This window comes from Balaenoptera acutorostrata, chromosome X (genome assembly GCF_949987535.1).
Source record: "Balaenoptera acutorostrata chromosome X, mBalAcu1.1, whole genome shotgun sequence".
Taxonomy (NCBI): Eukaryota; Metazoa; Chordata; class Mammalia; order Artiodactyla; family Balaenopteridae; genus Balaenoptera; species Balaenoptera acutorostrata.
The window spans coordinates 26075294-26097394 of record NC_080085.1 but is presented as its reverse complement, the minus strand read 5'-3'; the positions used below and the strand labels follow the sequence as shown (position 1 = coordinate 26097394).

The 22101-nt window shown below is 37.5% G+C and overlaps 1 protein-coding gene across 1 annotated transcript in view; it reads right to left on the bottom strand.

Annotated features, from left to right (window-relative positions):
* The window catches only part of IL1RAPL1 (interleukin 1 receptor accessory protein like 1), a 737124-nt gene that overhangs the window by 298515 nt on the left and 416508 nt on the right, over positions 1–22101 (bottom strand). Inside the window, exon 6 of the mRNA XM_057538635.1 lies at positions 812–886. Coding sequence (XP_057394618.1) covers positions 812–886 — 75 coding nt within the window. The remainder of the gene's footprint in view (positions 1–811; positions 887–22101) is intronic.

Genomic DNA, 22101 nt, shown 5'->3' with positions numbered 1-22101 from the left:
TCCATTATATTTGGCTGGATAAAAATGATTTTTAACTGTAACAGTGTCATTTACTTTAATGAATCTCTACCCTTTCCCCCAATTTTCAAAAATTGTATTTTAACATATTAGTGGGTATTATAGTCAAACAGTTCCACACTGCCAATTCAAGGGCTTCCCTGGTGGCGCAGTGGTTAAGAATCCACCTGCCAGTGCAGGGGACACGGGTTCGAGCCCCAGTTGGGGAAGATCCCACAAGCTGCGGAGCAACTAAGCCCGTGCGCCACAACTACTGAGTCTGCGCTCTAGAGCCCACGAGCCACAACTACTGAGCCCACGTGGCACAACTACTGAAGCCCGCGCACCTAGAGCCCGTGCTCTGCAACAACAGAAGCCACCGCAATGAGAGGCCCGCACACTGCAATGAAGAGTAGCCCCCGCTAGCCGCAACTAGAGAAAGCCCGCGCGCAGCCACAAAGATCCAACGCAGCCAAAAATAAATAAATAAGTAAAATAAATTTTAAAAAACCCAACAATTCAAGCCTTATAAAATGACAAAATAATACCATCAGCAAACCCTTCAGCAAACCCATCTAATTTTTCAACAACCATCTAAATAACACATGAGTTTTTACATCCATATGTCCAGCTTGGTCCTAATGCACGCACCAGGGGGATGGAATACGCCATATTTGCTGGTATTTTCTAATTTTGCTCCCTTTAAATAAACATGGGCTTAGCTCAGAGTATTACACCAGGTTACAATCTAGGCTTATTAACAGTCAGAATGTAATGAGAAAAGTGTATTAACTAGAATTAAGGAATTACTCACCCAGCTGGGTCTCCTGAATTGTCAGTTTACTTTCCATAGGATACAAAAGCTTGGGTGGTTTATCAGTCAGAGGGGCTGAAAAACAATAATAATACAGACTTATAGTTATGCTGCATAAACTGAAGGATAGAACACAGTTTATTTTCCCAAGTACTTTTCATTCTCTGAGTAGTGTGTCAAAGCATTCTACCAAGTAATGACTTACATATTGCAGGTAGTACCTTCAGGCGAGCTGAAAAGCTATTAGATTATACATGAGTCAAATATAACACTACCAAATTGGCAGTCACATGAGACTGTTGAAGTACAGAATCAGGATTGGTCAGTCCTTAAGAACATATGATTGTACTTCACCAAATATTTTCAATTTTCACCTTGCTTTCCTTTTTAAAGGGTACCCTACATTTTATAGATACACATGATATCCGTATCGTGCATTTCAATGATTTTTTGGGGGGCATAATATTGCCTCTTTCTTCTTAATCCCATTCCTAGTTTCCCTACCCTGGATCACATTGCCTCAAAACCCATAATTTAGTAATTAGATTAAATATTTCTCACATACATCTCCTATAAATGAGGCAGCAATGTGGCATTACATTACTACAAATACAAGCTGCATATTCAAACATGCATAAAAGTATATATTTTTCACCAAGTTATATTTTAAGTAATACTTTTCACTTAGTCAGAACCCCTTATTACTATTATCCATGACATTTTATAGTACTTATTGCTAATTTGCATGATATACTGCCTTTGATTTTTAGCTTCTACACATTACTGCTCTGTGCACTTATCAATTTATCAATGATCAGTGTACAGATCTAAGAGTTGGCTATTAAGCGTCTTGAAGATAGGTTTCCCACTGCATACTTCATTCCTAGCTAACTAGACTATCTGGACTTTAGACAAATAGTCAGTGATCCTTCATTAAAGACTCCCTCCTCACCCTCTCTGACTGAAATGCCCAGGTCCCTGTGAAATCTGTCACTGCAACTTCCACTCTGTAAGAAGTGCAGAAATGATCAATTAAGGGTTGCTGAAATTGATTGAAAAATTAAATGATTTTGCTTTGAGGGCTTCCTTCCTTGCCAGGAGGACATGCCAGTTTGGTTGATAACCAGAAGGCTGATCTAGACAGCAGTGCCCGGAGTTGGCCACAAATCCTCATCACCAGAGGATTCAAGAATTCAATCTGCTTCGGCAGCTCACCTCTATCTCTCCTTAACAGAAAACACAGTCAGTGCAAACGGATGATGCATCCCAGCTCCGAAAAACAGGAATGAGTTTTAAGAGTCCTGGTTTGGAAGACCAACCTCACATAGGATCAGTAGCTTTTGTTCATAACTAATTGAATGCATGATTCATTCATCTTCATTAATATTTAACACAGGGATGGGAAGGAAGGGGAAACGAAAATTGGGGTAATAAGATGAGATAAATCACTTTGAAATTCTTCTCAAAGATTTGACATCACTCTGATTAACCTCGAATACTTGTATGTCTTGCCTAAAGTGATCTTAACAGATTTTTATTCTCCTAATAGCTAAATAAGTAGGTTAGTCACTAAATGTTGGCAAAGCAGTTCACCATTAATAGGTCAAGGAGCCACATTTCCTAGGCTCTGGTTATCAAATGATTTCAGGTAACTTCAAAAGCAATATGGCATCAAAATAACCTGTTTCTTCAGTAAATTAACTCCGTTTATAAAAGCTTGTGATTGCAGAGTCACAAGCAGACAATTCAACAGTTATAGAAAGCAGCTGAGAAAAATGTTCCCTGTTCAAACACATCCCACACTAATTTATAATAAAAGAAAATATCTGTAGAGAAAGATAATAAAATCCATAGGTAGGACATTTGTTCAGAAATATAAAACGGTTGTGTGGTTCTCCACCCCAACACACCACCCACCCCATGGCATAATGTTACATCCTTAAGATCCTTCCATATTATCCTCATGGGACAACTCCAAGTTAACAGAGGAATCAGAGTGTTCAAGCCAGAAAAAATTATAAGCTTATTAAGTTCTTTGATTTTTAAATTGTGTTCCCTAAAGCCCTATGGTTTCCACAGTGCCCCTCTGGGCAGGCGAAATGCAGATACAGATAAGGGGTGGACCGAGGGCTTGACTCCATACCTTGTTGTACTGCCTACCCTTCTCTTGATATAAGTAGCTCTGCTTTTACTTATACATCAGTATTCCGTCCAAGATTTTAACCCCCCAAATCCAATTCAACTCAACTGATGCATATTGGACACTATAATGTGCTAGGTATTGTGATAGTGGCTTTGGAATATCTTTGGTTTCTGCCTTTACATCTTACAGTAATCAGAAGTTAAAAAATAATGGCAATAGTGAAAAATTCTGGGCTGATTCAACTCCCTTGTTTTATTTATTTAATTTTTTACTCTTTTTTTTTACATTTTTTTTCTTTTTTTTATTGAAGTATAGTTGATTTACAATGTAGTGCCAGTCTCTGATGTACAAAGTGACTCAGTTATACACATATATACACCCTTTTTTAAATATTCTATTCCATTATGGTTTATCACAGGATATTGAGCATAGTTCCCGTGCTTTACAGTAGGACCTTGTTGTTTATCCATTCTAAATGTAACAGTTTGCATCTACCAGCCCCAAACTCCCAGTCCATCCCTCTCCCTCCCCGCCTCCCCCTTGGCAACCACAGGTCTGTTCTCTGTCTATGAGTCTGTTTCTGTTTTGTACATAGGTTCATTTATGTCATATTTTAGATTCCACATACAAGTGATATCATATGGGATTCGTCTTTCTCTTTCTGACTTACTTCACTTAGTATGATAATCTCTAGTTGCATCCATGTTGCTGCAAATGGCATTATTTCATTCTTTTTTATGGCTGAGTAGTATTCAATTGTATATATGTACCACATCTTCTTTATCCATTCCTCTGTCAATGGGCATATAGGTTGTTTCCATGTTTAGGCTACTGTGAACAGTGCTGCTATGAACATAGGGGTGCATGTATCTTTTTAATAATTAGAGAAATGCAAATCAAAACTACAATGAGGCACCACCTCACAATGGTCAGAATGGCCATCATTAAAAAGTCTACAAATAACAAATGCTGGAGAGGGTGTGGAGAAAAGGGAACCCTCCTACACTGTTGGTGGGAATGTAAGTTGGTATAGCCACTGTGGAACACAGTATGGAGGTTCCTAAGAAAACTAAAAATAGAGTTACCCTATGACCCAGCAACCCCGCTCCTGGGAATATACCCAGACAAATCTATAATTCAACTCCCTTGTGTTAGAGGTCAAAGATCCGAGGTGTAAAAAGCACAACTGGTTTGCCAAAGGTAACAGAGCAAATTCAAGCTAGAGTCCTTGCTAGATCTTTGCCTCCCAGTTCTGTCAAGCAACTACTAGCCCTGTGCAATGTTTCCCCTCAAGGTGTGAGCAATCTGTTAGGAGAGCAAAAACATGCAAATAAGTGACTATAACCTACAGCAGAGCACTCGTACTGTGCAATCTGTCATCTCTAAGTGCTGATATTATGCTCTAGAGGGATATTGTTGAGGCATGTTTCTTGTATGATTCACTTGTCTTTGATAAAAGTGAACTGAAACTATCAGAGAACACAACAGCTGACTACAGATTTGACACTTGACTGTGAAATGGGGTGACCATTAAAGCTAAGATATAGCTCCACAGTCATTTGAGGGTGACCGATTGTGCTGCCACAAAGAAAAGACATGTGCTGAATTATCCATTATTTGAATGTTTCTGACACTTTATGGTGTTTAAAAAATATTAGTTGAATCGAATTGACAGAAGACAGAACTGGCAAACAAATGCAGGAATGGTAATGACCAAACCAAATGAACACACGAACACAAAGCCCTCTTCATTTTCTGCATGGGCAAAAGTACGACTGGAAGGAACTCAAACAAATTAGTTACAATAAAAAGCAAAGTAATAAGCATTAGACCATGACTAGACCAACTAACATTTTATTGTCAAGAAAACATCTTGCCTTTTGGGACCCTTTCTTTCCTTCTCTCTCTCTCTCTCTCTCTCTCATTCACACACACACACACACACACACTCACTAAGCTGAAATCATTGAAAAAATAAAGCAAGTCTGACAGTAGTGACATGAAGCACAGGCTGATTTTAAATCCTAATCACATATTGTCTACAAAAAAAATACACAACAATTATAGTAGAGATGTTTCTCTGGCTACCTATGCATTGAAATATTTCTGTGAATCCACCAACAAAAATATTTTCAAGCTCTCATTTTATTCTTCAGAATATCCCATTGACAACATTAAAGATAACATAGTTATTTTTAAACTGTTTCTACTTTGAAATTAAAAATCTTTATTTTTATTTTAAAATAAAAATCTTTTACAGAGTTATTAATATGTCCCAATCGACAAAACCGTTCTTCAGAGTAGAAGGAACAATTTAAAGGACGTTTGTTTTGCTTACCAGCTGCTAGTTAGAGAAACATCTGGAAGGCGGTATACACACAGTTGTGTATAGGAATAATTCCTATGTTAACGTTCCCTAAATAATTATGAAGAGATGAAGTCTCTCTCTTTTTTCCCCATGCCATGTACACTTGGGTTATGGAATAGTGAAAAAGAGGATCCAATTTTCCAAAGCAAAAGTGACAAGAGACCAGGGCAATGAGGCCAGTATTCTCGAATTTTTCTAATGTTCTTAAAGAGAAGAGAAATATGAGATATTTAGGATGAGTGTACCTTTGTTCTGACATCCCTCTAAAATTTAATTTTAGTCCCTCAAATACTCTTGAGAATAATTAATATTTCTTGGATACTTAAAATTGTCCTGCCACAAAATCTGTTCTTTCAAAATCATAGATACTTTTCAAAATGTATTTTAAGTAGTACCTTCTCTGCTTTGTTTCTTAGAAGCATTATGGTAAGGTAAGAAAGATAATACACATAGTTTTCAGGGAGACATGGGTCTAATAAATTCTGACTGTTAGAAGTTAGACCTGGTTGGTTTGGCAAGTTGGAGAAGTTACTTAAACTCTATGAGTCTCAGTCTCCTTATATAAAAATTGTGACATTTTCCCCTTATGGCTTGGTGTGAGGATTAAATAGGATAACAGATTAAATGACTGGATATATTAGATGGAAAATACATCTGTTCTAATGATATCCATCGAAGTTTGGGACAATAGCATTTAGCATTCTTTGTAGCCTGAGAAGAAAAAAAAATACTGTTTGTAAAATAATGAACTGGATATTTAGATAAGGGTTCAAAAGGCATTTAAATCCTGAATTTAAGAATCATTAATATTTCCTACATTAGTTTCCATAGCAGGAGAACTGGTCCATCCTTCAAAAACACAATTCAACAAAAGCATTTTGAAGACTTTTAGATATGCAAGCAAGGTACTGGGATTGTAAAGGACTCAAACAAAGGTAAACAAAACACAGCTTTTAACCCTCACAGAGCTTACAACCTAGATAAATAATTAAAATATAACTCCACGAGTCAATTTCAAGAGCCTTTACGAAGTACCTGCAAATAATAAGTACTATATTAGAAATAAAATGACCAATAAGGCATGGAGTTATACATAAGAATGTATGAGATGAGAACGCATATATGATGCATTGTGATGAGTGCTATACTCAGAGGTAATTTCTTTATGACCCTATTTAAATCTACCAGCTAAATCTGGTCACAAAACAATACTCACAGATTTATTCAGCTGACAATAAAACACGCTCTGTGGCAATCCCACCAACACACGCCATTTTACAATGGAGATTTTTGGTTTGTTTTGCTGTCTGCATGTACTTTTTTTTAACTTATAAGACTTGACAACCAACTGCCTATTGTCCTAGCAAGTCAATGGAATGTGAATTACTCATAGAGCTTCAATGACTCAAAATGGGATTTCAGTTCTGCTTTCTTTGGTCTGGAATGTTTTAACATTAGTTCTTAATAGTGGAGCATAGCACTCATGAGATATATAGCAAGTAGATAAAACCTCATGTTCCTTGGGAGGAAAAAAAATGAATGGATGGGAGAAAATATCAGTGTATACTAGGTGAAGCCATTTGGGGGAAGAGAGGTGCTTAACTTTTCACTTATCTCTAATGCACTGGGATTGGCAAAATTTCTCCTTTCTGTTGCAAACAATTATGGTAACTCCCAGTGGAGCCATGGAGCCTCAGAAGCCTCAAAGAGGAAGGAGTGGCAAATCAACTGAGCAGAGAGTGCAGGGAAAGCGGTTTATGAACAAACTAACACCATATACATGATAACCTTGATCTAGGAGTCATGTCAAAGTGATAAAGCAAATACTCCCAAGGATGTAACTCTTAATATAATCTATCAAAATGCATGTATTCAGGAAAATCAAAAATTAATTTGACTAGCTTTGATACTTAATATTTTATTCATATAGTTTGATAAGTGTAGCTTATAATGCAAATTAAAAAATATGTTCATTCATTCATTTCAACAAATATTTTTAAAACATCTTCTCTTTGCCAGGAATTTTTCTAGCTACTAGAGGGTATAACAGTGAACCAGACAGACACAACTCCTGCTCTCATGGAGCTTGCATTCCAGAGAGGGAGATGGAAACTATACATGTAAATGAATATATGCATAACATAATATCAGGTAGTTCTAAGTACTGTAGAACATATAGCATCTGTGACTTCCCTGGTGGTGCAGTGGTTAAGAATCCGCCTGCCAATGCAGGGGACATGGGTTCGAGCCCTGGTCCGGGAAGATCCCACATGCCGTGGAGCAACTAAGCCCATGCGCCACAACTACTGAGCCTGTGCTCTAGAGCCCGCGAGCCACAACTACTGAGCCCATGTGCCACAACTACTGAAGCCCGCGCCCCTACAGCCCGTGCTCCGCAACAAGAGAAGCCACTGCAGTGAGAAGCCCGCGCACCGCAATGAAGAGTAGCCCCTGCTCGCAGCAACTAGAGAAAGCCCACGTGCAGCAACGAAGACCCAACGCAGCCAAAAGTAAATAAATAAAATAAATAAATTTATAAAAAAAGAAAAAGAAAACAAAGCAGCTAGTGCAGGTGCTATTTTAGAGGAATGTCAGGAAAGTTTGCTTTGAAGATCTTTGAAACAGATCTCTGTGAAAGGAGGGAACCAGCCATGGAAATACCTGGAGGAAGATTACGGCAGGCAGAGGAAGGTGCAAAGACCATGAAATGGGAGTGCACTTGGCATGTTTGAGGGAAGGCACAGATCATTATAGCTATCTTGACAAAAGGAAAGAGCGGCAATGAGTTCAGAGATAGTCATGGGCCGATTCAGGCACGGCCTTGTAGAACATGGAAAAGACTTGGGTTTTACTCTAAACCTAATGAGAATGCACTGGAGACTTGTGGAGAGAGCTTCTGGTAACATTTCTATGCCAAAAGTATCACTCTGGCACCTTGGTGTTCACGTCTAGGAGGACGGAGTAGTGTGGAGGCAGAAGGCCAGTAAGGAGGGTATTGAAGCAGTACACCAAATGGTGATGATACATTAGTGCTGCTGCTGGAAATGGTAGGATTTTTTCCTTTAAATACCTATTTGGTAGGTAGAACTAACAAAATTTACTGATGGATTTGATATGGAATGTAAATGAAAATCTAGGAGTTAAGGGGGATCCCCAGTTATGCACTTGAGCAAACACATGAAGGGCAGTGCTACTTAATGATACGGGGGCAGTACAAGAGGGGCAGTTTTATAAGATAGTAGGAATCAAGAGACACGTTTTTATAAATCAATTCAGTCACCTCCAATTATCCATAGAGGCTAGAGAATTTTACTACTGATCAATGATTTATACTTTGAAAAACCAAGCCACTGGCTGACGACTCATCTTCTCCTCTGGTCTCCCAGAGGACTGAGAAAATGGTCTAAAAAAAAAAACGTTTCATGTTTCAGGCTAATGCCATATTCATTTATCATGAGATAAACTTTGGCTAACCTCTACTATCCTTTGCTTTAACACCATTCATAAAAAAATATGTATACCACCAAACTTATTTTTGACTAATAGAATCAGAAGCATGCTTAGTCAAGATACTAAGAACGACTCTCTAGTATTCCCTTGGTTCAATGATATGTGGCACATATTCAATCAGCAAATTTAATATCATCATATATAATTTAGTTTTTTCTTATTTAAAAATATTAATTGTGAAGTACTAACAAAGACATTATAGAATTTATATTTCATCACTTCCCATTATCTTGAAAAACCTCCCAGGTAACATAAACAATGAAAAGATTATATTCATTCAATACTTGTTTTTAAAATAGAATCACTTAAGAATATAGGAAAAGTTAACTAACATGGAGCTAATGTTAGGGCTCAGGTTTTCTATTCACTTGCCACCTTCTACAGTTGTCTCTTAAGACCTGCTTCCCAGCTTCCATTGTCTGCAGCCCTGCTTGCTGCATCCAGACTCATGGTCGATTCTAGAACTCATTCAGTCACCCACTACACCCTGATTCTGACCTAATGAGCTGAGAAGAATATGAAGGGCAAACAAAAGAGAGCATAGGTAGACAGAATAAATAAAGGTGGTTTAATATTTTTAATTCTTATTTTTAAAACAACTGCTGCACTGAATTTTGCACAACTGCTGTGGGGATAAATTCTGATTGCATGACTGATTTCAACCACCTTAAATAAATCTGTGTGTAGTCAAAGCTAAAGCAAAAAAGTGGTGAGAAAAAGGAAACAATACATAATTATCTGCAGAAATTATGATGAACCCTAGGAAAAGAATGCTGATTGATATAATACCTATAATCAAGTAGGTGAGCATGCCCGCTACTGTTTTCACTTCTGTTGACAGGCAAAGAAGGAATTAACGGTCACCAATTAGCTTCTAGGGACAATAGTCAATTCCAAAAAATTATATGTCCTATGAGGGAAAGTATCTCTTCCCTAGTAATGAGAAAGTAAGCAAAATTATCATATCATTTTTTTCTTTTTATATTAGTAGATAAAAGGCCCTCAAGAAACGAAAATAATAAATCCCAGGCTGTCTGGAAATGCTTATTAAGGGAAATTGTGGAATACACAAAAGGCACCCTGTTACTACTGAAAGTCAGAAAATATTTTATTCTCTGCTTGGCTTGGAATATCACAGTAAGACATCACATTTCCATAGTATAGTGTAATGTACTTTAATGTCCTTCCAAATTGTATTGGGTTGGTTTATTTATATCATACTTCAATGTAGAAGATATTCACACCTCTTGTCTTTTTCTTCATGTTATAGTATCTTGCACGATTACTCACTGGTATGGCTCTCTGACAGTGGTTTTCAACTGGGGTTGTCACAACTGGCGAGGGGGGTGCTATTTGACAAGGGATGCTGCTAAACATCCTACAGTGCACACAAAAGCCCCTCACAATAATTATCCTGTGCCAGATATCAGTAATGCCGAGCTTGAGAAGCCCTGCCCGATGATAACCGTATATTTAAAGTGGTTGTATTACCTATATTTCAAGCCTGAATTGGACGAGACTTTAATTTTCTAGTAGACAGAAAGCTATTGAAAACATGAGGATTGATGAAACAGGATGGAGGAAGCTGTAGTCTGGGTCACCGTAGAGCGGACCACAGCAATCAAGACAGCCATGACGGGTGTATGAAAGTCTGCATAGGCTTAGCACACAGAAAGGTCAGGTATGTCTGACAGGGTACAAGGGAGAGACGGGAGGCCAAAATGAGGAGAATTAATGTGAGGGTCCATATAAAGAAGGAGTAACCTCTTCCTCCTTCCAAACCCTTATAGCAAGAATGACCACCACCAAGGCCTCTCGTCCCTACCCAAACAACTAAAAAATAAGAGGTTCTTCTCTAAAGACATAGAATAAACCATCTAATGCAGAGTAGTGGAGGCATCCCAGAACTGCAGAAATAATTCAAACCTATTATAAAACATTTAGGTGATGAAATATTACATAATTATTTCACAGCAAAATCTTCCTAATATTGTACTATTATACTTCACTTAATTTGAAAGTTGTTTGCAATCACTGAACACATATTTACCAACAGAAGGTAGTCTAAAAAATATATATATGGGGCTTCCCTGGTGGCACAGTGGTTGAGAATCTGCCTGCCAATGCAGGGGACACGGGTTCGAGCCCTGGTCTGGGAAGATCCCACATGCCGCGGAGCAGCTGGGCCCGTGAGCCACAACTACTGAGCCTGCGCGTCTGGAGCCTGTGCTCCGCAACAAAGAGAGGCCGTGATGGTGAGAGGCCCGCGCACCGCGATGAAGAGTGGCCCCCACTTGCCGCAACTAGAGAAAGCCCTTGCACAGAAACGAAGACCCAACACAGCCAAAAATAAATAAATAAATAAATAAATAAATAATTCCCATTTAAAAACAAACAAACAAACAAAAAATATATATACATGTATACATATATATTATATATACATTTTTTTGGTAAGTGGCAGTAAGTATTCAAGGGATCTAGCCAGGGATTAAAAACAAAGTAGCCCATGTAATATCTCAATTTATCATTAAAAGCTAACATAGCATACTTTGCTTAATTTCATTCACGAACTATTAAATTGACAGGTAAGCTGGAACTCTCAGCATAAATTTAAGGCTTTTAAGACACAAGAACATAAATGTAAGATTGCAAATAAGCATATGTGTAGGAAAAATTAACACACTATTTTGGGGTGTGCAGTTACATTATTTCATTTGATCGTCCATTTGCTACAATGAAAAAATCCAGAAGCTTCTCCCCAAACCAACAGCCAGTGAGGACAGATGCCAAGATCTGAACCTATGTCATTTGATTTTAATGGTCACATGCTTTCCATTTCTGTAGTCTACTTTCCAACATTTGTGATTTCTAATGTAGTTTCTATTAGACACCTTATTTTTTTCCTGGGGTTTCTGATGATATGGGGAAGACTTGGGGAAAAACATTTTGATGGATTTTGGAAACAGAGAGACGGAAAGGTCTGTGTTAGGACTCAACTGTATTTCACAATCATGAAGCTTTTACTGTAGAATTTGAATAAGCCTAACACTGATTTCTGAAGATTAGAAGAGACGATTACGTCTGTCATCGGCTCTCATAAGCAGAACCCTTTAATGAATACAGAACTTGATGATGACATACAATTTGAGGCTCTCATTATGACAGTGGACCAAAATAAGGGGAAGCATTCTAGAAATCCCATTAAAATTGTTACCAAAGAGAAAATGAACCTTCAAAAGCATATTCTCCATTGAAATCCAAGGTTTATATATATCAACTAAAATTTTTAAATTTTTGTAGTAATTATATAAAATATTAGAGACTTCCTTTAGAGTGACTTTATAACCACCCATATCCTGTAAAAAAATAACATCACTTTTGCATAAAATGTGGAAACATAAATTAAACAAACAATTCTACTATTACTGAATTGCATTCTTCTCGATGAATTAAATTCCACTGGTGGTCAGCTTCTTATGGGACAGTAACAGTAGATTTGTCAAATATTGATATATTCAACTTCTGCACTTGCTTTAACTTTCTTGACCTCTGTCAATGATAAGGTTGCACTGGGAGATAGCACAGTTTCCTCTGACAGTCTTTGAATCCAATCTAATTTCTGTACAGTTGGAACCCCAAAATTCCAATATAATAGTAATATAAATACTGTATACTAAGTTACAGGCTGCTTGTGATATTTAATGACATGACTGCTTAAAGAAATATGCCTACAGATAATTAGCCTCTCTCCTTCCACCCCTTTCTTCCTTTTTCTTCCCTTCTTTCTTCCCTTCTTTCTGTTTACCCTCCCTCCCATCTTCCTTTCCTTCTTTTCTTCCTTCTCTTCTCCCTCCCTCCCTCCTTTCATATCATACTTCCTTCCTTCCAAGAAATCCATCTGGAAGGCAGACTGAAGGAAAAGCATTTTGTTTTCTCTATTCTGGTTACAGTGAAAAAACAGAAACCTAAATTTCCATTCATTCATTTATTCAGCTATAACTTACTTGGCTGCATAATCATCACTTTTTCCTGTTTAGATTGGTATCATTCATTCAAATAACACTGTTGGGAATTAATCTTTTTTGCAGAAATCATTTTATAAAAACAGTTATTTATCAAATAATAACCTCCTATCTAAAAGGATTTTAAGCAGCTTCAACAACGTCTAAACGCTTACTAAAGAGCTCCTATGGCAGTTTTCTGTTGTTTCATAAAAGGAAAGTCTATCACAAGTCATTAAAAATGTGATTACCACCAAAAAAAAAAAAGAAATCCAAGAAAGAAAAGCATGCCTATGAGCAATAAGATCAGGCACTCTTTAAATAAAACTTGCTATTAAAATCTAATTATGCTGCTAATGCTGTTATATTACTTTTGCTATCAGTGCATAGCTAAGGGTTACTTGGCAACAAACTGGGGTTAGTCATTTTAAGAATTTTCTTTTCAGCAGTGCAGGAACAAACTGCAAATTTGTTCTTAGTTGCATTGAACACGACTCATATCCTCGAAAAGAAAACGAGTACCAAAACAAAAGCCTGTTACAAACAACAACATCCACAGGATGTTGATAATTACTGTAACTGAGTGACGGGTACATGGAATTTCATTATGCTACTCTATTTTTGTGTCCATTATGCTTGAAATTATCCAAAATAAAAACAGTTTTTCAAAAATATCACAGATATGAAAACTTTAGGGTTTGGTTTGGTAAATTTTTTGAATGTTATATATAGCATGAATATGTGCATGTATCTACATATGTCCATATAGTGAAGTATAAATGAGCAATTTTGAGCCAAGTTTATAACAAGAAATGAAATGAAATTGAACTGTATCTATGCCAGCTCAAAGCAATACCACAGCGCTATTTGCTCAGCAAAATTTGCTTCTATACGTCTTCCCATTTCTTTGTTTATAATAAATAGAGCAAAGGCATTTTACTTTAGGAAAAAAGCACTAATACAATTTATCAGCTAAATATTACTGAGTTACAAATTACCCTAAATCTTAGTAGCTTAAAATAGTGGCCATTTATTATTTTTCGTGAGTCCATGAGACACCTGCGGGGTTCAGTGGATCTCGCCCAAGCTGGAATGATCTTTGCTCAGCTCACTCATGCATCTGTGGTCAATTCCTGGTCAAACGTGGCTTTGCTCATCTGGGCTGGGCTTGCTTACATTTCTTAGATACTTTAACAAGTTAAGACTTTTATTCAGTAATTGATATGGGATCAATGGAGGTTTGTAAGGAGGCAAGTAACATGATCCCATGTGAATTTTTTATGCTCCTTTAGTCTAGAACTAGCCTCAGACTGCTCTGTATCAAGCACACTGAACAGTCTACCATTTTTCCAGTTCACCATTCTCTTAGATTCTTTTGGAACGTGCCTCCTATGCTCATTCTGGAACGTCATATTGCTCCTTCTTAAATCCTAACTCACCTTCCATAACTACCACAGGTATCAATTCTCAGGCTAAAGTTTCCTCACGTCTATCCAACCTTTAAGAGGCTGGGTTGTAACTTTTCCTTCTACACATCTGACTTCCTCTTGAAAGTGTAAACTCCCTGAGAACAGGGATTATGGTGGTTAAAAAAAAATTTTTTTTAACCTTCATGTCCCTAATGTTTTTAGTGTCTTCTATAACAGGTAGAATATAGTGGATGCTCAAAAAACTTAGGTAGAATGACTTAAGGAAAAACTTAACTGTATTTCATGCATTCTATTTTAAAAGGCAGTAATTGTATGCTCCTTTTTTCTGAAGAGTTACATTAAAAACTGTTCATTAAAAATACATTTTCTATGGCTGAGACAAGCTTCAGTTAGTTTAGAAAACTTACTCATCTAGAAAATACACTACATGAATCCAGAAAATAACTATTAGTACCCTTTAAAAAATAATAAGTACCAACTATTTGTATAGTTACATGAGAAATATGTCATCCTTGTTTGAGTGATTTATGACCAGGAGTTAGTATATCCAGCTATGTTTCTCGTCTCTGAGGAATGAATTTTAATTTTATGATGTCTCTTTTTGTCCACTTATAATGTAAAGATGAAGATAATCACTCAGTCAACAGTGTGTAATCACTGTATGCCAGTGATTAGCCTAGCATTTGGGTTGGTGCCATGGGGCAAGGCCAAGTAAGTACAGAACAAGATAACATGCAAGTAATTTACACTCTGGTTGAAGACACATGACCAGTAACACAACAACAAATGAAAGACCCTATTTAATAAAAAGATGAACTCTGTATTCCTGGCTATGGGTGATATCACAGTTCTAAGTTAAGGGATGGAAGAAATAGGATATTAATCAGAGAGAGATTCACGGATGAGGAACATGTAATAGGTAGAGTAGATAATTGTACTTGAACTAGACTGACCAGAAAGACCAAGACTTTCCCTGTCCACCATGCTCCCTCTCACACACTTGGCAAATAATTGGTTTTCTATCGGTATGAGAAGGCACCATGACATAGGAAGTAAGATGACAGAACAATGCAGACAAGGAATGGAAATCAAGAAGTCAAACAAGGAAGCCATAAAGTGTGTTTCAAGGAGTACAAGGTTAATAGTTAATAGACTCCTTTAATAGACCTCTTTGTCTTCTGTATCTGCAATGGAAAAGTCAAAGGCTTTATTTAGAGTCAGGAAGTCCCAGGTTCCAACCTTGGCTTTGTTCCATTATAAAATTTTTATGAAAATTGCTTCACATGTTTGAAACTCAGCTTCCTCATCTATAAGGTAGATATAAAATATATTTCTTGAAGAAATTGATCTTTTAAAGGTTTGTCGTGAAGTTTAAATGAGCTACCTCATAAGGGTAGCTGATATTAGGCCTAACACAGAAAATGTGCTTCATAACTGCTAGTGTGCATTAACACTAATATTAGGGATTTGAAGACCTCCAGAAGTAAGGATAAAAAGTACCTGAGAAGAGAGGAGGAACAGGTCATTCCAAAAAGAGGGAGCAGTATGAATAAAGAAACAGCTGGACTTGATATATCATGTAAGCAGAGAGGTTAATGAGGCAGTGGGACACACTGGATCAGAGTCATTTTGAGAAATATGGGCAAATAGGCACCTCCAAAAACATTTTATTGAAAGAATTAACAAATATAGGAATCATGAGGTGAAGGCCAGTTATTAATCATCTCCTAGGATTAATTTATAAATAAACAATAGATTATCTAAACTGTTTTTCCTCACTGTAAATTGGAATTAGGTTGTGAATTTTGATTCATACATCTACATACTCCAGAATGCTCTTGCTTGGATTAAACAATGCTTCAAAGGCAATGGCTGCAAGCAATAGTTAATTCCATACTGATTAACCTAGCATAAAAGCATTGCTAAACACAGCACTGGCCTCATCAATGACTGTCAGCTCATTTAAGATGGAGAGGTGGATGGTAAACACCACATGGTCTGTAGGACCTAAAGGCAAATTATTAGATTGCTCCAGGCCCCATTAGAAGAACAATGTAAATGCCACAATTGACCTGAACTCAATAAGGTAAGGCCTGCAGGTATGACTTTGAAGCCACTTTCAGGCAACGACACTGTCATTTGCCACATCACCACATTATCAAACAAAAAGAAGACAACAAGAGAACACAGCTAGAGTCAGCCAGCAAATATCCAACTATGTTAGCTACATTAAAAGATCAGGTCTGCTTTCATGCCTGTATTCTCAAGCTAGTGCTCTATTAATTTAATTTGTGCCTGCTGGTCCCACAATGGGTTGTTAACACTTCAAATTAATATTTGTTGAGCCTGATAAATTGCTAAATTGTGCTTATTTTTCATCTTTGGTTCCTAATAGATTATATAGCTTAGAGTTTATATTCGAGCTGCACTATCCAATATAGTAACCACTAGCTTGAGTCACACTAGCCACATTTCAAGAGCTCAATAACCACGTGTGTCTTGTGGTTACCTTATTGGACAGGCAGATCTGGAACATTTCTGTTACTGCAGAAAGTTCTTCTATGCAGTGATGGACTAGAATTACTCTCAAGCTTTCTCATGCCATGACACATTTGGAAATTATTTTTGTAGGGCACCCTGGGGTAAAAAATCTTGTGGTCAGAAGTGATTGGTCTAGGGGCTCCAGCTGCCCTGAAGAGCTTATAGGAGTTGGTATCTTAGCACACCTGAAATGCATTTGGGGCACAGCCATGTGTCACTGCACATCAGTTGGAAAGCTGTGCCTTAGTTGATATCCAGTCCCACACGATCAGAGAAGTATAGTGTCTGGTCCTCTTAAAAAAAATTACTAATCAGGTTTGTATTTCTAATTAAAAATACAGGTATTCATAATGTCAAAGATATCTGAAAAAGGCTAAAACCCAAGCTGACAGATATCACTGACTATGAAGGCTTTTGCGAAGTGTTATGACAAACACTGATGTTGAATTTCATGGTTCCTGCACCCACAAAGAACTAGGAAACTTGCTGGCAATATAAATCATAAAATGGAATGTTGAAATCTTAGGACAAGTTTTTAAGACAAAAGAAGAGTAGGAAGTCTTCTTTCTTGTTAAAGCAAAAAGACAAGGAGGAAGAGGAAAGGCGAGTTGCTTGTTGTGGACACAGAAGATGAACTGCAGACACCATGGTTATTTGAGAAGTGGATGGAAGCAAATGGCAAGTCTAGGAAATTGGTAGCACTGAAGTGTTTGTGAACTTTCAAGTTGTTCCCCAAGATACAGAAAGCGTCTTTTCTTTATAATGATTTTAAGTCATTGGAAAAACCTCTGTTATGCAGGCTTTATCACTCTGGTACTAAGTGCTAGGCAATCCAACGAATGCAAGACGCAGCAGTATCTGCTTTTCACAGTCCAGTTTCCAGAGCACAGACTAGTCAAGTCAGAGATGGAGAGATGAGCTCTGTGAGGGCTTGGATTTGAATAGGCTTTTCTACTGAAGAGCTAAGATATCGCAGAGCTATGCTCATGAAAATAAAAGAACCAGGTACTCTAAGTACTATTTTACAGCTGGTGGAGATTGAGGTAGAACGAATAGTCCGATGGGTGTGCTTTGTGCACATACTCACTGAAGACCTCTGTGCACCAGGCACTGTTCTTAGTGCTGGAGAACTGGCAGTGAACGAAACAAAGCCTGCATGCAGAGGGGAAAGACACAGGGAGATTATAGAGGCAAATAAGAAAATATAGCAAGGTAAGAGAATTGAGAGCAGTGCTGTCTTTTATAAAGGCTGGTGAGGGAAGATCTTACTGATAAAGAGACATTTGAGTGGAAACCTAAAGGAAGTGATGATAGAGGCCATGTAAATATCCAGGAGAAGAGCATTCCAGGCGACGAGAAGAGCAATTTCAAAAACACTTAGGCGGGACCACGCCTGGAATATGTGAGGAGTAGTGAAGAGGCCATTGTATACACAGGCGAACGAGTTGAGGAAATGAGCTAAGAGCAGAAGGGTGTGAAGTTAGAGAAATACCAGAGAGCCAGATCACTTACGGCTTTGCACGTTTCGTTTGGACCTCGGGATTGAAAGTCATTGGTGATTTCTGAGAAGAGAGTAACATGATCGAACTCGTGTTTTAGGGTTCACTTTTGCGGCTGTGGGAAAATCCACTGTTGGGATGGGGGAGCAGGTTGACATGGTAGGAGGCAATCACAATAGTCCAGATGAGATTTGTTGGTTTGGATTAAGGCAGCAGTGGCAGAGGCAGAGAAGTGTTCATGTACTGACTCTACTTCCAAGGTAGATCCTTGGAATGCGGGACACGAGGTAAAGGGTTAGGGAGATTCAAGGCTGATTGCAAGGTGTTGGCTGGAGTTACTCCAAGAAAGGAGTTTCCATTTACTGCTGTGGGAAGATGGTGGGAGGAGCAACTGGGGCTGCATATGGATGGACAGATCAGGAGCTTGGTTTTGTTCATTTTAACTTTGAGATACCTCTTAAACATCAAATCTGAGCTATTTAGCAGGCAGCTGGATGTATGAGTCTGAGATTCACGGATGACATCAGGGCCAAAGAAATGAATTTGGCAGTCATTAGCAAGTCAGAGAATATTTAAAGCCATGGCCTGGATGAGATCACTGGGGGAGGAGGGCCCCACTCTGGGTTTGAACCTCCTTCCTCTCAGATGCTGACAAAGACAAACACATCAGAGAAATAGCACCAATTACTGCTCAGCTGCCACACAGCAATGCCAGGCAGCTGCAATGCCCCTGGGTAAATACCCAAAGTAGCTAGTACTTAGCATTTTTTCAAAATATTTCAAGAATCAATCTTTCTGACAGCCTGAGAAATACACAGCAAGGCAGCCTTCCACATGAGTAAAAAGAATGCGTGCATTATCTGGTAGCATAACGCCAACCTCCATAGCACCAGCTGGAGCTACACTGATGCCTCTTCAACTTCATTTCTTTTAATTGAACAGCTGGACTAGAGATCGAGAGAGGGCTGAAAAGATGCCAGGGGCTGAGCAGGATTTCCAAAACCCTTCTAATACCTGAATGCCTAACAGTGTGCTCATAAGAGCCTGCAAAATGCCAGGCACCTATAATATAGCTCCTGCCTTAAAACCCTAGCCACCTCAGAAGCATACTTCATACTATGGGTATAAAGCACTTGAATTTTAGCCGGATTAATTGTCTTTAAGGGTCAGTTGTGACAACATAAGTAAATGACCAGCCAGTCCATGTAATATAGGGGGGTAAAATGAATGAAATCAGCTTGTTTTTCTGCTCATCTGGAGGTACATGTGACTTGCTTTATGCTGCCAATTCAGCAAGTGTTCCCCAAGGCTGTTCCTGCCCTTCTTAACTACAGAAGCATCAAAACCACGCGGGATTGTATATTTCAACTCAGGGAATTTTTTTAATGTTAATTATGATGAAAAGATCACTCTGAAAAGTCAGTGCTATCATCAGCACATCTTTTGTGTGTACGGGTGAAAAGGTACCTGAAAAGAACACTTTCAAAGTGCCAGGATCACTAGTCAGATCCAATTGTGAGACACATCGCACAGCACATATAGTCCAGCAATCACAGGAGTCAACCAGCTAAGAAAACACACTCTGTGCAAAGTACTGTCTCAAAGGAAAGCCAGATAATGGTTGAGGGGGCCATTGCAGTCGGGCATATCCGGTCCTAAGTCTGAAACAGCAGAGAAAGCTGAAAACAACAACAAAAGGAATCTAAAAAAATTAAGAAAAGTATTCTTTAAAAACACATTTCACTTTCAAGAATAAAGGCATCCTTTTAGTATAAGTAGCAGGCAAAAAAGTCACTTTAAAAGCCAGCATTAAAACCTGAATTTAGCATTTTATGTATGTATGAGGAAGCGCACTTGATATCTTCACTTACTAACAGTTCTTTTGATAAAAGATAACTCAGCATAGCACATTTAATAAATTCACATTGGAGCCAAATGAATTCACATATGTACTTATATATCCACCATATGTATTTTCAAAAGTATTCATTTGCAAGTTGGGCATTGTTCAACTGCACAAACTCTGATAACTTTGAAAAAAATAAAAGCGTTATGTTTTATTTATGAGAGTGGAAAAACTGAAGCCTTGAAACTTGAAATTATAAAAAAAAAACCTGCAAAGCAAATGCCATATTGTATTCAAGCTTTGCTTAACAAGTAGACTCTAAATGAACAGCAGGAAACAAATTCTGTTGTGGACCCAGTATATGTTAAAAAAAATTGTTAATTGGTGTTGACAGGCAGAAGTTAACATTACTAAAGTGGTCAACAGAGCCAAAGTGACACAACGAAGTAACAGAGAAAAATGCCACATCCCATTCAACAGTCTAGAACTCAGCATTAGGAAAAAGAATACGTATTTCTGAGAAAGGAAAAACTGAAGCAGATGCTTTTAATCACCATGCTAGCCTAGGTTTGTTTTGGTAATTACTGTCTGGAGAATCTTCAACATGCTAAGGAACATATGAACATAAAACACTGTAATTTCACTTTTATTAGAGATCTATTCTGAAAGAATGTCAATTGAAGTTGGCAGAAAACATAGGTCCATTATGCAAAGAGAAATACGGAAAAGTTGAAAATTTAAAAATTTTCTAGCGTCACCTAAAGCGAGGCAAGTATTTCTATGTAAACCAACCTATTTTTTCTCTGTTCTGTTTAATAAAGTCTTATTGGGTGTTAACTATGTATCAGCTATCTGTCCAGGTGTTGTGGACGGATTCAAAAAGGAACAAGACACCATTTTTTCAATAAGGAGTTTTTCAATTTATGTAAGAGACAAACCCAATAAGCAGAATAGCATAACTCATAAGAGAGCTATAGAGACAGGAGTGACAGAGATGATGTTTGGCTTAGAGATCAAGGAAGGCTTCATGGAAAAGGCATCATTCTGTCTTTATTCTGAGAAAAAAATCTCATTAAAATACAAAGAATAATATTTCTTAAAATATACATATACCTCACCCCAATCCAGATCTATCAACTTTAACATCTGTCATACTTGCTTCAAATTATTTTTAAAGAAATAAGACATTACTAAAGCAGCTTAATTCCCCTCAAACCATGACCAGGACTCCCTTTCCCAATTACCAGAAGCAACCACTATTATAATTTTGGGCTGTATTTAATTGAACTTATCAATTACTATTATATAAATATCAATCAGTCACTCTATCCATCTATCTTTGTGTATAACATTCTGGAATCTTCTATTCACATCTGAAGTTTATGTTCTGGGTATCTACTGATGTTGATATATAGAGAAATCTAGTTTATCTCTTTCCCTTGCTGTTTAGTATTCTGTATTATATATTTTAGTTATGGTGTTCCCTTTTGACATATTGTTCCTAATTTTTTGCTGTTATATGCTATGCAACAAAAAATATATATATTAATCCTAGCATACAGTTTTACAATTTTATGGGCTACTGCCAAATAGTTCCCCAAAATGGTTGCACCAATTTATACTTCCACTAGCAGCATCTGAGGGTTTAATTTTTTTCCCACATTTTTCCCAACAATTTTCCCCACATTTTCCCCAACAACTGATAACCAGATTTTCTAGTTACATTTTAAAATTAATCTGATGGGTTAAAAGGATAACTCATCATTGTTTTAATTTGTTTTGCACTAATAAAAGTGAAGTTGCCCATCCTCTCATATTTGGATTTTTTCATCTGTGAATTATATGCTATAACTTTGACCATTTTTGCATGAATTTATTTTATTGTGTACCTTTCTTTTTGACTTGGAATTCTTGATATATTTTATGTACCAAGTTTTTATCATGATAAC